This window comes from Pagrus major, chromosome 1, assembly GCF_040436345.1.
Source record: "Pagrus major chromosome 1, Pma_NU_1.0".
Lineage (NCBI taxonomy): Eukaryota > Metazoa > Chordata > Actinopteri > Spariformes > Sparidae > Pagrus > Pagrus major.
Genome location: NC_133215.1, coordinates 5,352,110 through 5,379,323, shown reverse-complemented (window position 1 = coordinate 5,379,323; position 27,214 = coordinate 5,352,110). Strand labels below are relative to the sequence as shown.

The following is a 27,214-nucleotide window of genomic DNA, read 5'->3' as shown; positions in this document are numbered from 1 at the left end:
GGAGCCGTCATTCACTCTTGTATAATATTAAATAGACAGCACGAAGGTTCAAAAGTCTTTTATTTAACACAAAGATGAAAACACACAATCTAACTAACATGTACCATATACAGGTGTGTGTGTGTGTGTGTGTGTGTGTGTGTGTGTGTGTGTGTGTGTGTGTGTGTGTGTGTTTGGAAGAACAAAGAAACAATGCACATCATGTGCTCACTGATATCGCATGTGGGTGTGATGTGCTCCAGGCTGAAGGAGTTTGTGTGCATGTGATGTGATGCCAGGTTATAGAAGATGGTTAGTTATATGCAAACACAAAGTGAGAAGTTCAAAATTTGTTTTTTTCATGTGTGAAACAGAGTGAAAAAAAAATGTTTTCACTCGGTAACATTTCTTTTTCAATTGTTGAGCCGAGTGAAAAATATTCTTTTCATGAGGGAAGTTTTTTTTATTTCACTTGTCAAGACAAGTACCAAAAAAAATTTCACAAACATTTTTTTTATCTGTGTGTGAAACCCAGTGAAAACATTTATTTTATTTTTTTTAAATGAAAACTCTCCTGGAGTACCATGGATGATTTTCATCTTATTTAGGGCATGAGTAGTGGTGCACTTCTGCCTCTTGTGGTCAAAATGAGTATCACAGAAAGAAACACTTTTTGCTCTTGGTTTCACACACAGAGAAAGAAAAAGTCCACTCTGTTTCACACGTGAAACACACCCCTCAGGGCTTCAGTAAATCACTCCTGTGCTTGCTTCTATGAACATTTTGTGTGATCCTCCTCTTTTCTTGGACTTGATTAGATTCAAAGTAAATCCAAACTTTTGTTTTGTGACTGGATGTTGTTTAACCCTCATGTAACTGATAAAAAAATTTTTTTTAAAAAATTACTCAGACCACATTTAGTACAAAAAAATATATATTATATATTAAGTATGTAGAAAATCACTCATTTTGTGTTTTTTTAAAATTTATAAAAACAGTGGCATCATGTAAACAAACTGGTATTTAAAGGGTTAAAATCCTGAATCCAGGTGAAGTTGTTTAAAGGGCAACTAAGTCCACAGAAGGAAGGAGACTGCAGTTCTGGTCCAAGTTTGAAACCAAAGTTCAGGTGTTAGTTATTTTAACGGACTGATGTTTATGTGTACCAAATGTTGTGAAAATCCATCCAATAGTTGTTAATACATGTTGCAAAAAAACACCAAAAAAGTCACCTTGCTTTGGCAGTAGAGCTAAAGTCAGGGGATCTACAGTCTCCTCCCTGACCATGAATGTCACTACGAAATATTCATAGAAATCCATCGAGTAGACGTTGAGCTGTTTCAGTCTGGAAAGTCTGGAAAGTGGTGGTCCAACCAAACGACTAGCTTTGCCATCCTGAGACTGATGCTGCTGGCACGGGTGGGAATGAAAAATGAAAAATGCAGTCGAGAGATTCCTGTTGCATTCAACGGTTTTGTGTGTTGACTGTACTGTACAGAGCAGATGAATCCTCCCCAGTTTCTGGACCTCTGCTTCTAAGATGACAAAAAAACAAAAACAAATCAAAGGATCTTGAGATAAAATTAACTGATTCAAAGTCTTAATGGTGACAGTAAAAATGAACAAATCCATGTCAATTTGAGGTTTTACTGAGGATAATGTTCCTTTTGAGAAGAGCTGCTTACCTCGGTGCAGCACTTGCGCTGGTAAATTTGACAGCGGTGTACTCAACTTCTTCTTCTTCTTCTCCCTCCTTGTGTCTGTGGTGTCCGGCTGGTCTGATGTTGGAGTACACAGGATCTGTCTGGCTCTTAGAGAAGCGAACACTGGCATAGTGAAGGTCATCCTGCTCCTACGAATGATTGGGTCGACACAGCAAACACAAAATTGCTTTTACATTTCATAACTGCGGCATTGTTGAACTTTGGTAGAAAGTCATCTTCATTCATCCTCTGTCCTTAACTTGTCCTTGTGGCAGACAAAGTGGCTTATTGGCATTCAGTGTATGTTGGTGCCTGTTAGTGGCTGGTACGGGCATAAAGCTTATTGGTCATCCAGCTCCAGAAGACAAAACAACAATACTTTTTACCAGTGTTAGTCCATAACACACATCATTCAAATCTCGAGTGTATGTTGTCCTGGTTAGACTGAGCAGGACAATCTTTGGTCGCCTTTTATTGAAGATGAGAACCAGTTCATCTGCATTTCTCCGTATGATATTGAAATGACTTGACAAACATCTGTGGGTGAATCTCATTCGTCTTTGTCACTTGACCCCTACAGGAGTTTTTGATTTTTTCTTTGTGTGTGAAACTCAATGAAAAAAATATTTTTCAAGAGGAAACTAGGGCTCATTTTTTGAAGTGTTTCTTTCTGTAATACTCATTTTGACCACAGACAAGTTTTTTTCTAAGTTCATGTGTTCATGTGTTCAAGTTTCATGTGTGTAACACAGTGAAAATTTATTTTTTTCTCTGTTACACAAATGAAAAAACTATTTCTCACTTGCCCCTCAGGGAAGTGAAAAAAAATACTTTTCAAAAGGAAAGTAAGGCTAATTTGTCAAAGTGCCTCTTTTCTGTAATACTCATTTTGACCACAAGAGGCTGCATACAAACATTGTGGAGACATGGGGGACACTGGCAACATAAAGGTGGAAAAGCTTTTTTACTCGGCTTGACACATGACAAAACATTTGTTTTTTCATGTGTGAAAAAACATTTTTTTAGGACTTAGAAAATGGAGCACCAGAAAAAAACTATTTCTCACTTGCCCCTCACAGCTTCAGTCGTGATTTGAAAAGTCTGAGACACTGAGTGCTTCTCAGTCACAGTGTTTAAGTTGCACTTCATGATAGTAACTAAAAACCAGAGCGGGAATTTACAGTGAACTGTTTAACCCTCACCTGTGTCCTGTTGTCTGGGTCAGGCTGAGGTGATTGCTTTGCAGCCCTGTTTTTTCTGGTCAAAAGAATAAATTAATTACAAACAAATTAACAACTTAGTTTGCAAACTTAATGCTAAATAGCCTGGTTTTCAGATATTTATGTTCATAGCTATATTATTCTTATCTACTCACCTTATCAGGAGGAAGAGAGCGAGCCCTATGACAGCCAGGATAACAGCAGGTGTTGTTCCAACGACTGCTGATTTCCACAGTAGTGGTAAAACTGTTATAATATGAAAACCTTGTGGTTAGGGTTAGGGGGTCTCCTTTAATCAGTTTTGTAACATTGCACTATCAAGTTAATTGCAGAGATCTGAGAGCACAATGAAAACACGACAACGACAACAACAAAGTCCTAACAGGGCAAAATTAGTCAGTAAAAATCATTAATAGCGCAGGTAAAACTGTAGAAGTGCTCAATCACAGCAAGAACAGTAGGTCACAGTGAAACAAAGAAGTCAGTCTAAAGATAGACGGATGTTTATAAAGGACAGTATGAGTCATTATTGTACCGATGGATTCTGCTTTCTCTTCCAAGTGAGTCTGACTGAGTCTGGGTTTGTTTAAATTGTGTCTGATCATGTGACTGCTCGTGTTTCGTGCCCGATCTGACTCCTTTGTAGTGATGTCACCATATTCTGAGATTAAAGACTGCAATCTTTTTGTTTTTAGAAATGATCAGTGTAGTCTCAATAAAAAAAATGTCTGTTCAGAACGGTCGACTGCTTGGACTCCAATATTTATACATGCAGCTAAATGGGATGAACAGTTGTCATGAATATCTGAGGACATACATACATCTATACGATAAATCACCATGTGTAAGTGAAAAAATACATCTGAAACAAACCTATTAGCTGTAAGGTGGCGTTGTGACGTCCTCTTCTGTTCTGGGCTTCACAGTAATAATTCCCACTGTGTTCAGCTCTGATGTCAGTGATGGTGAAGATCTGTCCTGATGCTTTTGGTGAGTCTTCATTCTCCTTGTACCAGGTGTAGTTAGCTGCTGGGTTAGCATCACTGCTACAGGTCAGAGTCACTGAACTGCCCTCCACTATCTCAGCAGAGGGACTCACTGACACAGAGGGAAGTCTTGGAGCATCTGGAGGAGAGATGTACAGATTTGTTGGGTTACTTTCACACAGAGGAAAACTAGGCCATGAACTTCAGGACGGGGCCTCAAAGAAGGAGGAGCATTCAGTCAATATCTGGGCAAATTTAAAACTTGGTAGCAAGGGCATGAAAGGATGTTAGTTTACTAAGTAGTAAGAGACTGCTTATTATATGTTATTATTGTAATAGAGTAAATTATTGTAATGAAAAGAGTTTGTTTGATGAAATGTTTCCAAGAACAGATCGAGTGACCCTGATGTGCAAAGCAGAGACACTTTATATCCAACAACAGACACAAGAACATTTGTGGAGCAACTCTGGAGACATACACCGATCAGGCATAACATTATGACCACTGACAGGTGAAGTGAATAACACTGATTATTTCATAATGTTATGCCTGATCGGTGTATACCATTGATATTAGCTTTAATAGTAGCATGCATGATCTGTGTGACTTACACTGAACATCTATAAACAAAGATGAAGAGTTCTGTCCATACTGGTTCTGAGCTTTGCATGAGTAGTTCCCTCCGTCCTCAGAGCTGATGGAGGTGAAATAATAACTTCCTTCTGGACTTTGAAGCAGCTTGTAGTTCTCCTTGTACCAGGTGTAGTTAGCTGCTGGGTTAGCATCACTGCTACAGGTCAGAGTCACTGAACTGCCCTCCACTATCTCAGCAGAGGGACTCACTGACACAGAGGGAAGTCTTGGAGCATCTGTAGAGATGAATACAGATTATTATCACTTGAAAGAGCATTTTAAATACTTTATTTCGTAGGCAGGTCAGGAGGAAGAAAGAAGTATAAATCTGCTGCAGTTGCTCAGTGAACTACAGCAGGTGACTGACACTGAAACAGGAGGTGAAGTCTTGTTGTTGCCGAGTTAAAAAGAAAATCCAGAAGTGAAATGTTACACTTCCACAAAGTTTGGGATTCACAAAAATGTCACAATTATGCAAAAATGGCCCAAACACAAGACGCTCACAGAGACAGGCAGGTAAAGGAACACAAAGCGAGCTTTAATGCTGTTAACCAAAGTCCAAAATTCAAAAAAGCAAGCAACAAAAAGTCAACAAGAAGAATCCAAGAAATTAAAGAGTTGGACAAAAACAGAAAACAAACCCCACAGCCCAGTTTGTATTACAGGCCTGACAACATAAAAAACAATGAACGTGACATTTAATCTCCTGTCCTGTGTTTCACTCACATGTCACATCAATAGAGATGTATTCAGACGTCCTCGTCCCCAGCTCGTTCTCAGCTGTGCAGTAATACTCTCCAGAGTCAGAGGACTGGATGGAGCTGAAGACAAGCTGTGGTTCTTTACTGAGAGGTTGAAGGTCTGGATCTCCATTCTTCTTGTACCAGGTGTAGTTAGCTGCTGGGTTAGCATCACTGCTACAGGTCAGAGTCACTGAACTGCCCTCCACGATCTCAGCAGAGGGACTCACTGACACAGAGGGAAGCTGTGGAGCATCTGCAGGAGATATGAACACACTTTAACTTTGAGATGAGAATGTTATTATAAAAATATTTTTATCTAAGTGAATCCCTCTTTGAGGAAGATTGTAAAGAAAAGAAGAGAGCTAATTTGTAACTGTTATTGTTACAGTTTCAGATGTTGTATCTCTTTTTTCTATAAATAAACCTGCTGTGGTCATAAAGTTTCTGGAGACTGTTGCTCGTGGTGTTTTCTGCATATCAGTCATGCTGTTATAGCAGCAGAATGGTGACAATATGTTATAATTGGTTTCCAAACAGTTTTATTATTTCATTTCAGGGTACGACTATCTCTTATTCCTGCTTGTGTGAATATGAATGATTACAAAAAAATTTAATTGGAGAGCCACGGGATAAAAGCAAGCACGTATTGTATTGTGTATAAAGGGAACTAAACTCACACACTGAACCAGATGAGAAATGTTCATATCCTGATACAGCACAGTGATATCTGTCCTCAGGATTCACTGGGTGTGGGTGAAAATATTTCTGTCCTCCAACTATCTGTTCATTCTTGTACCAGACGTAGGACAGATGCTCAGACAGCTGACAGTTGCTGTGACACGTCAGCTCCGTCCAGGTTGAATACTGGTTGACTTTCGATCTCCTCACGTGTACCTGGAGCTGTGGATCTGTGATCGACAAACGGAAATGTTATTTTAGGATCAGCTGTCAACATACGCATAAACAAATACACGTGCAGAAAGTAATGTTTTCTATTAAAAACTTCAAAATGAGTGACTTTGGATTGAAAATGTTACCTGTGACCCTCAAAGTGACTCCAGGTGAACCAGTATATTTCCATTCTGGTTGAGTTGTTATGAATCTGAACTTGTACTCAGCTGAGTCGCTCTCTCTCAGATCTCTGATTCTTAGAGTGCAGTCGTTGTTACCACAGATATACTGAACACGACCTGAATACTCTGGGTCTGTTGTCAGATCCACATAAACATCATTACTCTCTTTTGTAAACCAGAATGTATTCTCAACTCTCTTTATGGTGGATGGGTATCTGTAGGTGCAGCTTATGTTCACTGTTGATCCTTTGAAGGCACAGATCTCAGTAGAAGTATAAGTCACATCCCAAAGACTCTTCACCACTGTAACACAGACCACATCAAAAAACACAATCAGATACATAACATCGAAGGAAAGAGTCTTTAGTTTTATGTAAATCTGCTGAAGAACTGAGTGTCGTCCCTTAAGTTACCTCAGAGTGAGGCTTGACCATTGGATTATGAAGCTGACTATACACACAACCACATACAGTACAGTCCTGGTGTCGTGATTCTCCAAATCCATGTTCTGATTTGACTTTTGATTTAAGCCCTGACAACTGTCATTTACATGATCAAATTCTTCTTCTAAGAGATAGGGCTATTTTACTGTCAACAGACAACAGACACCACCCGTCATTGATTCAACAATAAACAACAAAAGATAGAAATACAGTTTGCCACAAAGTTTGATTTCTCAAACGAGTAAACCATCTTCCCACGAAAATCAATAAAGGATCTTTGGCAAAATTGTCACTTTGCTTCAGTTTTGCCTCCACGAGTAAAGCCTCTTCTCAGAGAAATATAATAAAGGATCTCTGAAACATCTCACACCCCATCAGAGTTACCACATAGGTTGTGCGATGAGCCACAAAATACAAGCCAGGTATTGTCTGCATGTAAAAGACACATGCAGTCGTGGTACAGCGCACTAGCTAAAATGCTCCACCAGATGGCGTTAAGCGAGTGGAAGACTGTGAAACACTCACACAGTGGAGGAGAGCGGGAGTTCTCATGTCCTTCTACAGCACAGGAAAAGCTGATTGTAGGAGTGAAGGAGTCTGAATAATAAGAATCAGATGTTTGTCCCTGAATGATCTGTCCATTCTTGTACCAGACGTAGCGAAGACGACCAGGTAGAAGACAACTGCTGTGACACTTCAGCTCTGCTTGGTAAGAATATGTGTACGTCACCGATGTGCTCACCTGCACCTGGAGATCTGAATTTGTGAATAAGGAAAAGGAGGCTTCATTTTAGACTGAACTGTCAACACACACACACACACAGACACACACAGACACAGACACACACACACACACACACACACACACACACACACACACACACTGTATAATCACACACAGACAAGATGTTGAACACTTGTCACTAAATTGAAATATTCAGATGAAAATGTTACCTGTGACCCTCAAAGTGACTCCAGGTGAACCAGTATATTTCCATTCTGGTTGAGTTGTTATGAACCTGAACTTGTACTCACTTGAGTCGCTCTCTCTCAGGTCTGTGATTCTCAGAGTGCAGTCGTTGTTACCACAGTTATACTGCACACGACCTGAATACTCTGGGTCTGTTCTCAGATCCACATAAACACCATTACTCTCTTTTGTGAACCAGAATTTATTCTCAACTCTCTTTACTGTGGATGGGTATCTGTAGGTGCAGCTCATGTCCACTGTTGATCCTTTTAAGGCACAGATCTCAGTAGAGCTGTAAGTCACTCCCCAGTCATACTGACCCTGTATCACTGTAACACAGAGCACATCAGAAAACACAGTGAAACTGAATAACTTCAGTTAACAATCAGTTAATAAGACAAAGGTGATCATACTACCAATATGATGTGGGGGAAAGGTAACATGGACATGCTTCAAAATCCTTCTTCTACTGTCATCCAAAGTTCTTAATCATGTGTCAACAAAAAGTCCTCCACACAGAAAATTAATAAAAACATGTTTTACACACTTTTCTGAGATGCTGAAGAAAAGTTGTATGAAATACTCATGTTACCCCACCCACATATTTTTGTTTTTTTTGGACTTCATACGGCTTTATTGATAGAGCAGCTGAAGACATGACAGGAAACAGGATGAGAGAGAGGGGAAGCGACACGCAGCAGGGAGCCCCAGGCCGGGACTCGAACCCGGGGCCACTGTGGCGAGGACAGAGCCTCTGTACATGGGACGCCAGCTCCACCAACTGAGCTAAACGGCGCCGCCACCCACATGTTAACTTCCCTTTAATAGGCACTTTCTAACTAATGCTTTAAATAAATAACACTTCATGACTTTTGTATGTTATTTCTGAAGGACACCAGGATGAACACAAACAAAGGAGGAGTGGAAGATGTGAACATGCTTTCTACAGTTAAACTCAACGTGCACCCAGTCTGAAGGTGCAGTGAAGTGAACAGGAAGGTATTGAACCTGTGACCTTTAATGCAGTTTACTGACCAGGATAAGAGGAGAAATATTATTTATCAGAGTCTGTGCTGTTCTTGGTCAGTTCTCTCTGTTCACTCTGTGGTCACGATGCTGCAGAGTTAAGTGTGAAAACTAAAAATAAAAGCAGAACACTGAAGTGTGTGAAACTGCTTCAAGCAGCGATGATGTAAAGATAAGCTGTGTGCATATAGCATGGACACATCACACTGAGGTCAGACAGCACAAACTAGTAGGGAGTGGTTCAGATGTACGATCATATACAAGAAGTACAGTCAGTTTTTGGGGTTTTACTGTGAGAACAATATCCCTCCAAAAAACTTCACTGTGATAAAAGTAGCTGCAGATACAAACTAATCGTCCTCCACATGAGCTGGTGCTTCTGCAGCCAGGGTCGACTTCAGAACAGATTAAACAGGATGAGAAGGGAAAAGTTCTGAAAACCCAAAATATTCTCAGTTTACAGCGTGTAAAAGTGCTGAGCACACAGCTACTTCATGCAAAAGACAAGATTCCCACTTTAAATGCAGTAAATGTAACTGTACCTGACACAGAGAGAAGGAAGACCACAAATCCACTCGCTGCTGCAGTCAAACTCATATCTGCGCCTCTGATCTCTCTGTGAGGTTTCAGAGACAATAAAACATGTCAGCAGATAAAATAATGATGCACACAGGAGGTTTACAGTATCAGTCACATCAACAAACAATTCTACTTACAATGAAGACGGACGTCGTCTTGAAAGAAGCCGTTCCTCAGTTGTCAGTGAGCAGAAGTCAGATATCAGGCTCTTAAACCACTAGATGTACTTCCTCTTTAGCTTATTAACATACTTGACGTGCCAAATGCCAGTCAACACCCACATCGTACTAAAGCTGTGTTGTCTTACAAAGTATAAATTCAATAATAAATGCAGTATCGGATGCATTAAGTCACATTTTTGATTGTGATTGTAAATATTTACACCTGCCCTCTACAGTTCATCTCTATGTGCTCTGAGGCAGGATGTCACACAGTCTGCAGGTGTAGTGAAGGAACAGGAATGCATTGTACCTGTGAACCACGAGGCAGTTTGACTGAAGAGGATGAAGAGCAGAGGATTCATTATAAGAGAGGATGGAGAATGACATGTTATTGATGTTTCTTGGTTTGTTTCTTCTCTGTTCACTCTGCAGTCAGGTTGCTGCTGTGTGCAGAGAAAAGCAGAACACTGAGCTGTGAGAAACTCACACATCTGTTAGTGTTAACAACCCATGAACATGTAACACACACAGTTCAAGAAGACTGGTAGGATCTGGTGAGGACACACAATGGTTTTTATTGACTTTGGCTCATTCAGGTGGTTCAGATTGATAAACTGTGCAGAGATGTCCAACATCCCAAATCATAATGATCCATTAAACTGTTGCACATTTCATTCTTATGGACACAAAATGTGAGAATGTGAGAAATAAGCCAAAGCTAAAGGACAGATTTGAATGTAAATATTTTGATATCTGGTGAACAAATAATAATCTCAAAAATTAACAGAAAAATAATGAGTTTAAAGCTGAAATTTAAAGGTTTTGCACACTAATGTTTCCAGCTACAGAGCCGTCCAACAGGTCCTTCACTTGTTGTGGAAGCTGGCTGTTGATTTGACTCAGCAGCAGAAATAATTGGAAAATGTAACATCTGTCAAAGTGTTTTACTACTGGACTTATGTTTGGTTTTAATGTGTGAAAATATAAACTGTACATGAAGTCAAATGTGATGCTCTCAGCCCACTGTCTCACTTTGAATACACTTTATTGGCTTTGTCAGCCAGGACAGGTGAAAACCCAGAAGCTGATCGGAGATTTTTCAAATATTATTTATTATTCTGGAGAATTTGAAAATACATTTTGTTTAACAACTCACCAATTTCTATAATATAACTGACTGTACAGGTAAAAATAAGCTCTCATAGTTGAAGCAGTAAGCTGATCTGAACAATAAATCATGTCTGACACCTCGACGTGATTCAGTTGAAGCTGCCGACTCCACATTCTTCTAAACTTCCTGCTACATGCTGCTGCTGACTGTCTGTGCTGCTGCCTCCTACCTGCTGCTGCTACTGAAAACTGAACATGAAAACTTTTGGAGCTGAAGGTAAATGTGTCCACTTCCCCCACATCCTCCACAGCCTCGCTCTCCTCTGTGATGTTTCAATGTGGTACTTCTTTGTGTTCATCAGGTGAGTCCTGCCTCTGGTTCAGCTGCATCTGAAGAGAATCACACAAAACATGTGTAAAGTTTTAGTTGTGACTGTGACTATTAATCTAAAGTCGGGATGTTTTATTCCATGCAGGAGTCTCTAACCTGACTGGACTTCACAGCATGTCTTCCTGCTGCTCTGTGTCTTCTGTCTGTGCTGCAGTGAAGTCTGAGACGTTCTCATACTCAAGACAAGAGTCCAGCTGATGAGGAGAGACGACAAAATGAGGCTCAAAGGATCTCATTCATGAACCGGCATAAAATCAGATCAATCAGGTTATTATAACTGTGATATAGAGGAAGTTTTGTCAAGGTGGCCTCTCTCTGTCTCTGTCTCACCTCTATCATCTCGACAGGTTCTTGTGGTTCAGTGGTGGAGCTCAGAGTTTTCTTCTTCCTGGATTGAGTCCAACAACAACAAATACAAAATTCAACACTGAGAAACTCATATCACTAAAACTAAATGAAGTCTGAAGAAGAAAATAAAAGAGCGGATGGATTCTGATTGTTTTACCTGATCCACAGACTCAGGAGAAGAAGAGGAATCAAGACCACCACAGTCACCCTGATGATGTTCATTATCATTGTTGAATTCACTAGAAACAAACACAGAGATATGTGATGAAAATGAATAAATCACTTTTCCAGGTGATGCTGTCTGTTAATCAGTCAGTCAGAGTCATCCACCTCTGACATGATGGAGGTTCCTCCCTGAACACAGCTACAGAAAAACTGTCTCTGAACGCAGACAGGAAATGTTGTTTTCTTTGCACCAGTTATGACTGGTAACATATTAACATGTTAATCTGGTCTGGTGCAGTAAACAGGTGTGTGTGCAGGTGAATGAGGATAACTCACCTGCCACAGTCAGATGTACGGTAGTTTTTTTTCTTCCTCTTCTGTTCTGGACTTCACAGGAATAACTCCCACTGTGTTCAGCTCTGAAGTCAGTGATGGTGAAGATCTGTCCTGATGCTTTTGGTGAGTCTTCACTCTCCTTGTACCAGGTGTAATTAGCTGCTGGGTTAGCATCACTGCTACAGGTCAGAGTCACTGAACTGCCCTCCACTATCTCAGCAGAGGGACTCACTGACACAGAGGGAAGCTTTGGAGCATCTGGAGGAGAAAACATGAACACATTTTACATTTAATTATAAAATTGCAGATGAGACAATAATTTGCTGAGCGGTAGTGAATGAGTGTGAATGATCAGTGAAACATTGGACTGGATGATAAAACTTTAAAGAGTTGTCATTAGTGGCTTGATGCTTTTTAAACAAGCTGAATTTTACTCACATGTCATATCAATAGAGATGATTTCAGACGTCCTCCTCCCCAGCTCGTTCTCAGCTGTACAGTGATACTCTCCAGAGTCAGAGGACTGGATGGAGCTGAAATAAAGCTTTGGATCTTTACTGAGAGGTTGAAGGTCTGGATCTCCATTCTTCTTGTACCAGGTGTAATTAGCTGCTGGGTTAGCATCACTGCTACAGGTCAGAGTCACTGAACTTCCCTCCAGTATCTCAGCAGAGGGACTCACTGACACAGAGGGAAGCTTTGGAGCATCTGGAGGAGAAAAGATTGACATTTTTAGATTCAATTTTAATATGTGTGTCGGCAATGGAGGTCCATGTAAGAAATAGACAGACATCAGAAATACCAAACTAACTAATCTTACTTCAACCTAATCAACATAAATCCAAATGCACATAAACATCACAGACAAAATGTCTCGCAGTTCATCAGTGATCAAGGAAATGATCCTGGTTCAGTGTCTTTGGACACTTTCATGTTACTAATGAACTCTAGTAGGTAAGTTAGCTAAAGGTGTGCATACTAGCACTCAAAACACAAGTAAGACTAACAACTTGTAACTCTTCACATCTGAACAATCATATAACTACATTCTGTTCACTCTTGGATGGACCAGACTTAAAAAAGTCCTTGAATAATAAAAAGTGTTTTGCATCTTTAAGTGTCAACTAAAGATACAGACAGATCTTGTTTGACTAAATTTCCACTGTGATCTGTTATTTTATGGCTTAATTTGGAGTGAAGACACAAAAAATTTATATTTATTCAACAAGTCTAGAATCTTAGTGAAGCTATTTGGTTGTCGACCACTTCTGCACAACAAATCACCAAATACCACTGAGTTACATTAACATGTTAAAGGCTCCCTGAGATGGAACAGAAAGTAAACTCACACACTGGAGGAGATGGGAACTTCTCACAACCTCTGACAGCACAGGTGTACTTGTCTGCATGACCACCCTCGCCTGGATAGTAATACCAGGAATTTTCATGGATTTTCTCTCCATTCTTGAACCAGATGAAGGAAGAATGACCATAACAACTGCTGACACACATCAGGTAATGGGTTGAATGTGATCGATGCACCTGCACCTTGGGAGGCTCTGTAAATATGTGCATAATGAACAACAATGTCAATAATGTTCATGAATACATACATAAGATGTATACAAACATTTACAGTGATTTCAGGAAATTAAACACTTTGAACTAAATTAATAAATATTCAGCTGAACATGTTACCTCTGACAGACAAAGTGACTCCAGGTGAACCAGAATATTTCCCGTCTGGTTGGTCTGTAATGAATCTGAACTTGTACTTAGCTGAGTCGCTCTCTCTCAGGTCTGTGATTCTCAGAGTGCAGTCGTTGTTACCACAGATATACTGCACACGACCTGAATACCCTGGTTCATTTTTCAGATCTGTATAATTCTCATTCCGCACTGTCCTGAACCAAAATTTATTCTCAACTGTCTTTACTCTGGATGAGTATCTGTAGGTGCAGCTCATGTCCAGTGTTGATCCTTTTAAGGCACAGATCTCAGTAGAACTGTAAGTCACTCCCCAGCCATCCTGACCCTGTATCACTGTAACACAGAGCACATCAGAAAACACAATGAAACTGAATAACTTCAGTTAACAATCAGTTAATAAGACAAAGGTGAGCATACTACCAATATGATGTGGGGGAAAGATAAACATGGACATGCTTCAAAATCCTCGATTATCAGACTAATTACTGTCATCAAAAGTTCTTAATCATGCGTCAACAAAAACTCCTCCACACAGAAAATTCATAAAAACATGTTTTACACACTTTTCTGAGCTGCTGAAGAAAAGTTGACCAAAATACTCATGTTACCCCACCCACATGTTGACTTCCCTTTAATAGGCACTTTCTAACTAATGCTTTAAATAAATAACACTTCATGACTTTTGTATGTTATTTCTGAACGACACCAGGATGAACACAAACAAAGGAAGAGTGGAAGATGTGAACATGCTTTCTACAGTTAAACTCAATGTGCACCCAGTCTGAAGGTGCAGTGAAGTGAACAGGAATGTATTGAACCTGTGACCTTTAATGCAGTTTACTGACCAGGATAAGAGGAGAAATATTATTCATTAGAGTCTGTGCTGTTCTTGGTCAGTTCTCTCTGTTCACTCTGTGGTCAGGATGCTGCTGAGTTAAAGGAACTTGGGGCAGGATTTGTGAAAAGATAAACATGCATTTTAAGGTTTTTAATGCTAATGGGTGATGAAGCGTTCAAAACCAAAAAGAATGAGCCCACCCACGTATCTCTCCATTGCCTTGAACAGGCTGTGTGCTGCATAATGTACTGCAATTCTGTGTCCGAATTTCCCACGCAGTCCTGCGGACGTGACGTAAGATGACACTGAATGCGTATCCTCGACAGCTTTCGACTTGGATACACGAAGAAGACGAGCGCGGTGGACCCAAACTAGTGTTTGGGTAGTAATGGATTCTGCTACAGCCAGCAAACGACCCACCACCACACAAAGTCCACTAAAAAGTCAGACTTAGAAGAAAACGAAGGTTTTATCAACGGCATGTCGTGAGTCAAAACAAAATTACGACCAAAGCCGGGCTGGCACCTGAATACACATCGGATACGTGTTCAACTAATGGAGGCAGCTTCAACTTGAATTGGGACTGAAAACAGATGCTGACATGGCTCATTTCCTAGTAACCAGGTAAGAAAACATTACAGGTCATGTTTAGAGCTTGATTTGAAAATCATATGAGATCACCGAGGACTCGAGTGACCTAACGTGCAAAGTAGCGTTAGCTGCAAACATGTAACTTGGTCCACCGCTGTGTAACACTGAATAGTTACAGACTGCGCATTTTCCATGGTCTTTTAGTCTGAAACTGAATAGTTAGAAATATGGCCCTTTATATATGGGACCGAAATCCCAACCTGTTATCCGGGAGGTGACGTTAGCAGCTGGCTGTAGCCACAGGCTAACGGTTTGTTTGTGTCTGTGTAGCAACATTAGCTGCTAACACACAGCAATCCCGTATCAGAGACGATATTTCTGGCCTTCACTGTGCCGTCTTTGCTTTCGCCTGTGCCTTTCAGACTGCATCAACCGTAACGGTAAATTGCAGCGCTTGTGTGTTGCTACACACAGCGAGCAGCTTCCCGGCTACTTCGTGTGTGTAGGGGATAAGGCATCAGCTGCACTGCTGTGAAGAGTTAATGCACGCTCCCGCACCGGCTTGTCTGATGTCATTTCTTGATACTGCCCCAAGTCCCTTTAAGTGTGAAAACTAAAAATAAAAGCAGAACACTGAAGTGTGTGAAACTGCTTCAAGCGGCGATGATGTAATGTTAAGCTGTCTGCATATAGCATGGAAACATCACACTGACGTCAGACAGCACAAACAGAACTAGCAGGCAGTGGCGTAGATGTACGATCATATACAAGAAGTACAGTCAGTTTTTGGGGTTTTACTGTGAGAACAATATCCCTCCAAAAAACTTCACTGTGATAAAAGTAGCTGCAGATACAAACTAATCGTCCTCCACATGAGCTGGTGCTTCTGCAGCCAGGGTCGACTTCAGAACAGATTAAACAGGATGAGAAGGGAAAAGTTCTGAAAACCCAAAATATTCTCAGTTTACAGCGTGTAAAAGTGCTGAGCACACAGCTACTTCATGCAAAAGTCAAGATTCCCTCTTTAAATGCAGTAAATGTAACTGTACCTGACACAGAGAGAAGGAAGACCACAAATCCACTCGCTGCTGCAGTTAAACTCATATCTGCTCCTCTGATCTCTCTGTGAGGTTTCAGAGACAATAAAACATGTCAGCAGATAAAATAATGATGCACACAGGAGGTTTACAGTATCAGTCACATCAACAAACAATTCTACTTACAATGAAGACGGACGTCGTCTTGAAAGAAGCCGTTCCTCAGTTGTCAGTGAGCAGAAGTCAGATATCAGGCTCTTAAACCACTAGCTGTACTTCCTCTTTAGCTTATTAACATACATGATGTGCCAAATGCCAGTCAACACCCACATCGTACTAAAGCTGTGTTGTCTTGCAAAGTATAAATTCAATAATAAATGCAGTATGGGATGCATTAAGTCACATTTTTGATTGTGATTGTAAATATTTACACCTGCCCTCTACAGTTCATCTCTATGTGCTCTGAGGCAGGATGTCACACAGTCTGCAGGTGTAGTGAAGGAACAGGAATGCATTGTACCTGTGAACCACGAGGCAGTTTGACTGAAGAGGATGAAGAGCAGAGGGTTCATTATAAGAGAGGATGGAGAATGACATGTGATTGATGTTTCTTGGTTTGTTTCTTCTCTGTTCACTCTGCGGTCAGGTTGCTGCTGTGTGCAGAGAAAAGCAGAACACTGAGCTGTGAGAAACTCCCACATCTGTTAGTGTTAACAACCCATGAACATGTAACACACACAGTTCAAGAAGACTGGTAGGATCTGGTGAGGACACACAATGGTTTTTAATGACTTTGGGTCATTCAGGTGGTTCAGATTGATGAACTGTGCAGAGATGTCCAACATGTAGAAAAAGGTGTCACCTAATATTTGAAAAAAACACCCAAACCTCACAATGTGCAGAGAAACACAACAAAACTATCTGCATGGCTACATACCACTGAAGGTAAGAGAGAAAGTGTCTCTTTGTAATTTGGGTGAACTGACCCTTTAAAGCAGACAGAGGAGGAAGCACTCACAGTGATGAAGCCTGAATGTGCCACACTTAAACTTCCCCACTAGAGGGCAGAGAAACATCAGTCGTTGACCTCGTCCACAGACTCAGGAGAAGAAGAGGAATCAGCATCAAGACCACCTCAGTCACCCTGATGATGTTCATTATCATTGTTGAATTCACTAGAAACACACACAGATATGTGATGAACATTCATAAATCACTTTTCCAGGTGATGCTGTCTGTTAATCAGTCAGTCAGAGTCATCCACCTCTGACATGATGGAGGTTCCTCCCTGAACACAGCTACAGAAAAACTGTCTCTGAACGCAGACAGGAAATGTTGTTTTCTTTGCACCAGTTATGAGTTGTTACATATTAACATGTTAATCTGGTCTGGTGCAGTAAACAGGTGTGTGTGCAGGTGAATGAGGATAACTCACCTGCAACAGTCAGATGTACAGTGGTTTTATTTCTTCCTCTTCTGTTCTGGGCTTCACAGGAATAATTCCCACTGTGTTCAGCTCTGAAGTCAGTGATGGTGAAGATCTGTCCTGATGCTTTTGGTGAGTCTTCATTCAGAAAATTAAAATACTCAAGCACCTGAAAATTGTACTAATTGGCTCATTCCATCACTGGTTGTTCTAAATTTTGACACAAAGAGTTTCATTTTTACTGCAAATAAATATCACTTTTCAGTCTCCTTGATTTCGAATAACCGCCGTCAGCCCTGAAAAAGCCACATCGGTCGACCCCTGGTGCTTTACTTCATTTCAAGTTGTCATGTAGACAACAAATATAGCACACCTCAATAAACATCTTTCAATGGAGAAGGATGTCAACGTTCCTCTGTTGTCAGTCACCCATTCACACACACACATTCAGAGGCTGCCATGCAAGGTGCCAACCGCTCATCAGGAGCAATCAGAGGTTCAGTATCTTGCTCAAGGACACTTGGGGGAGCAGGGGATTCAAACCAGAGACCTTCCGATTACTAGACGACCTCCTGAGCTTCAGCCGCCCCACTGCACACTGTTTGTTCCCTTTTGCTGCTGTGCCACATTTAATTTCTCCTACTATCTCATCTATCTTCTTTTATGTCGTCATTATATTTCATATGAGCATTTCTTAACAAATCTACTCAACTATAGCTTTCAAATAAATGTAGCGGAGTAAAAAATATGTTTGTCTGAATTGTAGTCAAGTAGAGTTGGCATTGGTAGACATAGTCAAGTGATGTTAAAGCAGAATATGACACAATACAGTACTTGATTAAGTTAATTAATGTTAAAATAACGCTAGCTGCTTTCCACCACTTGATACTGCGCAGCTAGCATACAGCTGGATTTTCTGCTAAGACCGTGAGCTAGCATTAGCATTTAAATTAGCATTTTCGAGGTATGTCAGGAAATATCTTGCTCGTGTCATCACAACTTACCACAGGCGAAAACAACAGAAGCCGTATTTCTGTCTTCATTCGTCTTAAAACTGTTTCTCGTCATTTTAACTCGTAGTCAGCTGAACTTTCAGCAACTTAAACAGCAACTGGACGTCACCGACTTAGTTCTGTTGCTATGCATACGTCACATCAGAGCCCGCCACCGTTCTTTGACCTTTTGACCTTTGACATTTGACCTCTGACCTCGTTTAACTGTTTTGACGCTAATTCGTCGCTTACGTCTTACGTCATGGCTTGAAACGTCACCTGAGTAGTTCAGGGAGCCTGGGGAAACCCAATGTCGCCAGTTAAAGAAAAGAAAATGATGAAAACGAGCCTTTATTACACAAAAATACATATAATCCCGTGGTAAATCATGAAAATGAGATTTAAAAAAGTAGAAATTGTGAGGAATTTTTTTTAAAAAGTAACAATTATGAGATAAAAAGCTGAAGTTATGAGGTAAAGTCAAACTGATGGGATAGATAGTCGAAATTATGAGAAACAGGGTCAAAATTATAATATAAATGTTGACTTTATATCTCTTAATTTAATTTTTTTAGCTTATAATTATGACTTTAGTTACATAATTTTGGCTTTTTACGAGCGATTGAATGAATCAACTAATAGACTTAGGGAACAGGTGACAAAATTTTGGATGCATTTGTGAACATAATCATAGTGACACACTATTACTCACCTAATCCATAGATAGATAGATAGATAGATAGATAGATAGATAGATAGATAGATAGATAGATAGATAGATAGATAGATAGATAGATAGATAGATAGATAGACAGAATCTCCTGAGGCTTTGGACATGCTGTATCTCTGCAGTGTAATGTAATGTGTATATATAATGTATAATAATGTATATAATATTGTTTTATTCTACCCATGTATAAAATTTGCTCTTTATCAGCACATTGAAGTGCTGTATTGAAGAGGAACTTGCATGAGGTGATCTAATTGTAGTTTCATACTACTGCCACTAGATTCTAGCCAAGAGCCAAATTTTCCATCGAGTAGACGTTGAGCTGTTTCAGTCTGGAAAGTCTGGAAAGTGGTGGTCCAACCAAACGACTAGCTTTGCCATCCTGAGACTGATGCTGCTAGCACAGGTGGGAATGAAAAATGAAAAAACAGGCAGTCGAGAGATTCCTGTTGCATTCAACGGTTTTGTGTGTTGACTGTACTGTACAGAGCAGATGGATCCTCCCCAGTTTCTGGACCTCTGCTTCTAAGATGACAAAAAAACAAAAACAAATCAAAGGATCTTGAGATAAAATTAACTGATTCGAAGTCTTAATGGTGACTGTAAAAATGAACAAATCCATGTCAATTTGAGGTTTTACTGAGGATAATGTTCCTTTTGAGAAGAGCTGCTTACCTCGGTGCAGCACTTGCGCTGGTAAATTTGACAGCGGCGTACTCAACTTCTTCTTCTTCTTCTCCCTCCTTGTGTCTGTGGTGTCCGGCTGGTCTGATGTTGGAGTACACAGGATCTGTCTGGCTCTTAGAGAAGCGGACACTGGCATAGTGAAGGTCATCCTGCTCCTACGAATGATTGAGTCGACACAGCAAACACAAAGTTGCTTTTATATTTCATAACTGCGGCAATGTTGAACTTTGGTAGAAAGTCATCTTCATTCATCCTCTGTCCTTAACTTGTCCTTGTGGCAGACAAAGTGGCTTATTGGCATTCAGTGTATGTTGGTGCCTGTTAGTGGCTGGTACGGGCATAAAGCTTATTGGTCATCCAACTCCAGAAGACAAAACAACAATACTTTTTACCAGTGTTAGTCCATAACACACATCATTCAAATCTCGAACGATGTTGTCCTGGTTAGACTGAGCAGGACAATCTTTGGTCGCCTTTTATTGAAGATGAGAACCAGTTCATCTGCATTTCTCCGTATGATATTGAAATGACTTGACAAACATCTGTGGGTGAATCTCATTCGTCTTTGTCACTTGACCCCTACAGGAGTTTTTGATTTTTTCTCTCTGTGTGTGAAACTCAATGAAAAAGAATATTTTTCAAGAGGAAGCTAAGGCTCAAGTGTTTCTTTCTGTAATACTCATTTTGACCACAGACCATATTTTTTTCACTATCTTTTCGCAAGCTTTTTTCTAGTCTGCCATTTTCTAAGTTCAACATTTTTTGTTCATGTGTGTAACAGAGTGAATTTTTTTTTTCTCTCTGTTCTCTCACAAATGAAAAAACTATTTCTCACTTGCCCCTCAGGAAAGTGAAAAAAAATACTTTTCAAAAGGAAAGTAAGGCTAATTTGTCAAAGTGCCTCTTTTCTGTAATACTCATTTTGACCACAAGAGGCTGCATACAAACATTGTGGAGACATGGGGAACACTGGCAACATAAAGGTGGAAAAACTTTTTCACTCGGCTTCACACAAGACAAAACATTTGTTTTTTCATGTGTGAAAAAACATTTTTTTAGAACTTAGAAAATGGAGCACCAGAAAAAAACTATTTCTCACTTGCCCCTCATGGCTTCTGTAGTGATTTGAAGACTGTTGACATAAGATCGACACTGAGTGCTTCTCGGTCACAGTGTTTCAGTTGCACTTCATGATAGTAACTAAGAACCAGAGCGGGAATTTACATTGAAATTTTAAACCCTCACCTGTGTCCTGTTGTCCGGGTCAGGCTGAGGTGATTGCTTTGCAGCCCTGTTTTTTCTGGTCAAAAGAATAAATTAATTACAAACAAATTAACAACTTAGTTTGCAAACTTAATGCTAAATAGCCTGATTTTCAGATATTTATGTTCATAGCTATATTATTCTTATCTACTCACCTTATCAGGAGGAAGAGAGCGAGTCCTATGACAGCCAGGATAACAGCAGGTGTTGTTCCAACGACTGCTGATTTCCACAGTAGTGGTAAAACTGTTATAATATAAAAACCTTGTGGTTAGGGTTAGGGGGTCTCCTTTAATTAGTTTTGTAACATTGCACTATCAAGTTAATTGCAGAGATCTGAGAGCACAATGAAAACACGACAACGACAACAACAAAGTCCTAACAGGACAAAATTAGTCAGTAAAAATCCCTAATAGTGCAGGTAAAACTGTAGAAGTGCTCAATCACAGCAAGAACAGTAGGTCACAGTGAAACAGAGAAGTCAGTCTGAAAATAGACGGATGTTTATAAAGGACAGTATGAGTCATTATTGTACCGATGGATTCTGCTTTCTCTTCCAAATAAGTCTGACTGAGTCTGGGTTTGTTTAAATTGTGTCTGATCATGTGACTGCTCGTGTTTCGTGCCCCATCTGACTCCTTTGTAGTGATGTCACCATATTCTGAGATTAAAGACTGCAATCTTTTTGTTTTTAGAAATGACCAGTGGAGTCTCAATAAAAAAAATGTCTGTTCAGAACGGTCGACTGCTTGGACTCCAATATTTATGCATGCAGCTAAATGGGATGAACAGTTGTCATGAATATCTGAGGACATACATACATCTATACGATAAATCACCATGTGTAAGTGTAAGTGAAAAAAAAAAATCTGAAACAAACCTATTAGCTGTAAGATGGCGTTGTGACGTCCTCTTCTGTTCTGGGTTTCACAGTAATAATTCCCACTGTGTTCAGCTCTGATGTCAGTGATGGTGAAGATCTGTCCTGATGCTTTTGGTGAGTCTTCATTCTCCTTGTACCAGGTGTAGTTAGCTGCTGGGTTAGCATCACTGCTACAGTTCAGAGTCACTGAACTGCCCTCCACTATCTCAGCAGAGGGACTCACTGACACAGAGGGAAGTCTTGGAGCATCTGGAAAGGCAAATTTAAAACTTGGCAGTAAGGGCATGAAAGGATGTTAGTTTACTAAGTGGTAAGAGATTGCTTATTATATGTTATTATTGTAATAGAGTAAATTATTGTAAAGAAAAGAGTTTGTTTGATGAAATGTTTCCAAGAACAGATCTAGTGACCCTGATGTGCAAAGCAGAGACACTTTATATCCAACAACAGACACAAAAACATTTTTGGAGCAAGTCTGGAGACATACACCAATCAGGCATAACATTATGACCACTGACAGGTGAAGTGAATAACACTGATTATTTCATAATGTTATGCCTGATCGGTGTATACCATTGATATTAGCTTTAATAGTAGCATGCATGATCTGGGAGGGATGTGTGACTTACACTGAACATCTATGAACAAAGATGAAGAGTTCTGTCCATACTGGTTCTGAGCTTTGCATGAGTAGTTCCCTCCGTCCTCAGAGCTGATGGAGGTGAAATAATAACTTCCTTCTGGACTTTGAAGCAGCTTGTAGTTCTCCTTGTACCAGGTGTAGTTAGCTGCTGGGTTAGCATCACTGCTACAGGTCAGAGTCACTGAACTGCCCTCCACTATCTCAGCAGAGGGACTCACTGACACAGAGGGAGGCTTTGGAGCATCTGTAAAGATGAATACAGATTATTATCACTTGAAAGAGCATTTTAAATACTTTATTTCGTAGGCAGGTCAGGAGGAAGAAAGAAGTATAAATCTGCTGCAGTTGCTCAGTGAACTACAGCAGGTGACTGACACTGAAACAGGAGGTGAAGTCTTGTTGTTGCCGAGTTAAAAAGAAAATCCAGAAGTGAAATGTTACACTTCCACAACTTTGGGGAGTCACAAAAAATGTCACAATTATGCAAAAATGGACCCAAACGCAAGAAGCTCACAGAGACAGGCAGGTAAAGGAACACAAAGCGAACTTTAATGCTGTTAACCAAAGTCCAAAATTCAAAAAAGCAAGCAACAAAAAGTCAACAAGAAGAATCCAAGAAATTAAAGAGTTGGACAAAAACAGAAAACAAACCCCACAGCCCAGTTTGTATTAAAGGCCTGACAACATAAAAAAACAATGAATGTGACATTTAATCTCCTGTCCTGTGTTTCACTCACATGTCACATCAATAGAGATGTATTCAGACGTCCTCCTCCCCAGCTCGTTCTCAGCTGTGCAGTAATACTCTCCAGAGTCAGAGGACTGGATGGAGCTGAAGACAAGCTGTGGTTCTTTACTGAGAGGTTGAAGGTCTGGATCTCCATTCTTCTTGTACCAGGTGTAATTAGCTGCTGGATTAGCATCACTGCTACAGTTCAGAGTCACTGAACTGCCCTCCACTATCTCAGCAGAGGGACTCACTGACACAGCGGGAAGCTGTGGAGCATCTGGAGGAGATATGAACACACTTTAACTTTGAGATGAGAATGTTATTATAAACATCTTTCTTTATCTAATAGTTTTTATCTAAGTGAATCCCTCTTTGAGGAAGAATGTAAAGAAAAGAGCTAATTTGTAACTGTTATTGTTACAGTTTCAGATGTTGTAATTCTTTTTTCTATAAATAAACCTGCTGTGGTCATAACGTTTCTGGAGACTGTTGCTCGTGGTGTTTTCTGCATATCAGTCATGCCGTTATAGCAGCAGAATGGTGACAATATTTTATAATTTGTTTCCAAACAGTTTTATTATTTCATTTCAGGGTACGACTATCTCTCATTCCTGCTTGTGTGAATATGAATGATTACAAAAAAAATTTAATTGGAGAGCCATGGGATAAAAGCAAACACGTATTGTATTGTGTATAAAGGGAACTAAACTTACACACTGAACCAGATGAGAAATGTTCATATCCTGATACAGCACAGTGATATCTGTCCTCAGGATTCACTGGGTGTGGGTGAAAATATTTCTGTCCTCCAACTATCTGTTCATTCTTGTACCAGACGTAGGACAGATGCTCAGACAGCTGACAGTTGTTGTGACACGTCAGCTCCGTCCAGGTCGAATACTGGTTGACTGTCGATCTCCTCACGTGTACCTGGAGCTGCGGATCTGTGATCGACAAACGGAAATGTTATTTTAGGATCAGCTGTCAACATACGCATAAACAAATACACGTGCAGAAAGTAATGTTTTCTATTAAAAACTTCAAAATGAGTGACTTTGGATTGAAAATGTTACCTGTGACCCTCAAAGTGACTCCAGGTGAACCAGTATATTTCCATTCTGGTTGAGTTGTTATGAATCTGAACTTGTACTCAGCTGAGTCGCTCTCTCTCAGATCTCTGATTCTTAGAGTGCAGTCGTTGTTACCACAGATATACTGAACACGACCTGAATACTCTGGGTCTGTTGTCAGATACACATAAACATCATTACTCTCTTTTGTAAACCAGAATGTATTCTCAACTCTCTTTATGGTGGATGGGTATCTGTAGGTGCAGCTTATGTTCACTGTTGATCCTTTGAAGGCACAGATCTCAGTAGAAGTATAAGTCACATCCCAAAGACTCTTCACCACTGTAACACAGACCACATCAAAAAACACAATCAGATACATAACATCAAAGGAAAGAGTTAAAGAGTCTTTAGTTTTATGTAAATCTGCTGAAGAACTGAGTGTCGTCCCTTAAGTTACCTCAGACTGAGGCTTGACCATTGGATTATGAAGCTGACTATACACACAACCACATACAGTACAGTCCTGGTGTCGTGATTCTCGATTCTTGACTTTCGATTTAAGCCCTGACAACTGTCTTTTACATGATCAAATTCTTCTTCTAAGAGATGGGGCTATTTTACTGTCAACAGACAACAGACACCACCCGTCATTGATTCAACAATAAACAACAAAAGATAGAAATACAGTTTGCCACAAAGTTTGATTTCTCAAACGAGTAAACCATCTTCCCACGAAAATCAATAAAGGATCTTTGGCAAAATTGTCACTTCGCTTCAGTTTTGCCTCCACGAGTAAAACCTCTTCTCAGAGAAATATAATAAAGGATCTCTGAAACATCTCACACCCTGTCAGAGTTACCACATAGGTTGTGCGATGAGCCACAAAATACAAGCCAGGTATTGTCTGCATGTAAAAGACACATGCAGTCGTGGTACAGCGCACTAGCTAAAATGCTCCACCAGATGGCGTTAAGCGACTGGAAGACTGTGAAACACTCACACAGTGAAGGAGAGCAGGAGTTCTCATGTCCTTCTACAGCACAGGAAAAGCTGTCTGAGTATTTGAAGGAGCCTGAATAAGAATCAGATGTTTCTCCCTGAACGATCTGTCCATTCTTGTACCAGACGTAGTGAAGATGACCAGGAAGAGGACAACTGCTGTGACACTTCAGCTCTGCTCGGTAAGGATATGTGTATGTCACCAATGTGCTCACCTGCACCTGGAGATCTGAATTTGGGAATAAGGAACAGAAGGCTTTATTTTAGACTTAAGTGTCAACACACACACACACACACACACACACACACACACACACACACTGTATAATCACACACAGACAAGATGTTGAACACTTGAAATATTCAGATGAAAATGTTACCTGTGACCCTCAAAGTGACTCCAGGTGAACCAGTATATCTCCCATCTGGTTGAGTTGTTATGAACCTGAACTTGTACTCAGCTGAGTCGCTCTCTCTCAGGTCTGTGATTCTCAGAGTGCAGTTCTTGTTAACACAGTTATACTGCACACGACGTGAATACTCTGGGTCTGTTCTCAGATCCACATAAACACCATTACTCTCTTTTGTGAACCAGAATTTATTCTCAACTGTCTTCACTGTGGATGGGTATCTGTAGGTGCAGCTCATGTCCACTGTTGATCCTTTTAAGGCACAGATCTCAGTAGAGCTGTAAGTCACTCCCCAGTCATCCTGACCCTGTATCACTGTAACACAGAGAACATCAGACTCATAACAGCAAAGAAAACACTTTTTTTTTTTTTGCTTTTCTAGATCTTAACTGAAGTACACCTGAAAAACTTTAACTTGTCTCTACTTGTTGAATTTGATAACTTACTGTAAATGGTTGCTGCAGCAGCTCTATAGTGTCTCCATGAGGGCAATTTTAAGGGGATGAACAGGATCAGACACAATTTGTCAGAATGGTGTAATACATCCCAGAAAGACTTTGATTTAAAAAACACCCAACAGACACAGAAATACGTGTGATTAAAGCCCACAGCGAGACTTCACTCAACAAGATGAAGGGGGAAGCGCGTTCCTGCTGATTTGCACGTCTCGTCTGACTTCCCCACACTTCCTTATGTAAATGTTACTTCCTCGTTATAGAAGTGCATCAACTTACAGTTAAAATCTTAGAACAAAGTCATCTAAGAATGACTAAATCAATTAAATCTTCTTTACCTTGGGTCGTCTGACTGTAAATACCTGTAGTGTAAATCTGCAACATAAATGTAGATATACAGTACCTGGTACAGTGAGGAGAAGGACCACTATTCCACTCGCTGCTGCAAGTAAACTCATAGCTGCTCCTCTCATCTCTCTGTGGAGCTTCAGCGTCAATAAGATGCCTGCAGGTAAATAATGTCCAGGAGCAGTATTAGTAGTACAAGAAGTAAGACTTTAACCTGCGTGGAAGGAGGCTGTCTCGATAACTTGTCTGCTCTGCTCTGAAAGCAGTAGACAGAAGTAGAGTTGTTAAAAACACACCCAACTTCCTTCCTCTTTACATCATTTAAATATATGATGAGCCAGATGGCAGAAGATTTAACTTTTTTTTTTTTTTTGCAAACAATGAACTTCTTAAAGTAAATGTTCAGTCGGTATCTGCTCAGCCTCATGCTGATGGAAATCGGGGTGAAGTTTTGTGGTCCACAAATCATTTCAGGAGCTTCACAGGGAAACAGTGTCGCAGCGTTCTCCTAAACAACTGAAGACTTGTTTTA

At 40.2% G+C, this 27,214-nt stretch overlaps 2 protein-coding genes and 1 long non-coding RNA gene across 3 annotated transcripts; all 3 read right to left on the bottom strand.

Moving 5' to 3' along the window:
• Positions 1-1,303: 1,303 nt before the first annotated feature.
• On the bottom strand, positions 1,304-9,879 carry LOC141004040 (B-cell receptor CD22-like). Its single transcript, XM_073475540.1, has 9 exons — positions 9,828-9,879; positions 7,736-8,080; positions 7,307-7,537; positions 5,249-5,518; positions 4,501-4,758; positions 3,776-4,027; positions 2,760-2,839; positions 1,665-1,831; positions 1,304-1,514 (listed from the first exon to the last, which is right to left on the bottom strand). The coding sequence occupies exons 1-9, from the start codon at positions 9,877-9,879 to the stop codon at positions 1,445-1,447; spliced, it is 1,725 nt and encodes a 574-aa protein (XP_073331641.1). The 3' UTR covers positions 1,304-1,444.
• Positions 9,880-10,708: 829 nt separating this feature from the next.
• Positions 10,709-26,792, bottom strand: LOC141004016 (B-cell receptor CD22-like). The gene is made up of 11 exons (XM_073475520.1): positions 26,738-26,792; positions 25,850-26,194; positions 25,471-25,698; positions 23,405-23,674; positions 22,654-22,911; positions 12,306-12,575; positions 11,868-12,125; positions 11,524-11,605; positions 11,349-11,406; positions 11,115-11,212; positions 10,709-11,017 (listed from the first exon to the last, which is right to left on the bottom strand). The coding sequence occupies exons 1-10, from the start codon at positions 26,790-26,792 to the stop codon at positions 11,126-11,128; spliced, it is 1,911 nt and encodes a 636-aa protein (XP_073331621.1). The 3' UTR covers positions 10,709-11,017; positions 11,115-11,125.
• LOC140998491 (uncharacterized) lies at positions 18,801-21,387 on the bottom strand. Its single transcript, XR_012179436.1, has 4 exons — positions 21,297-21,387; positions 21,124-21,178; positions 19,867-20,033; positions 18,801-19,716 (listed from the first exon to the last, which is right to left on the bottom strand). It is a non-coding gene; the product is annotated as an uncharacterized lncRNA (long non-coding RNA).
• Positions 26,793-27,214: the final 422 nt, after the last annotated feature.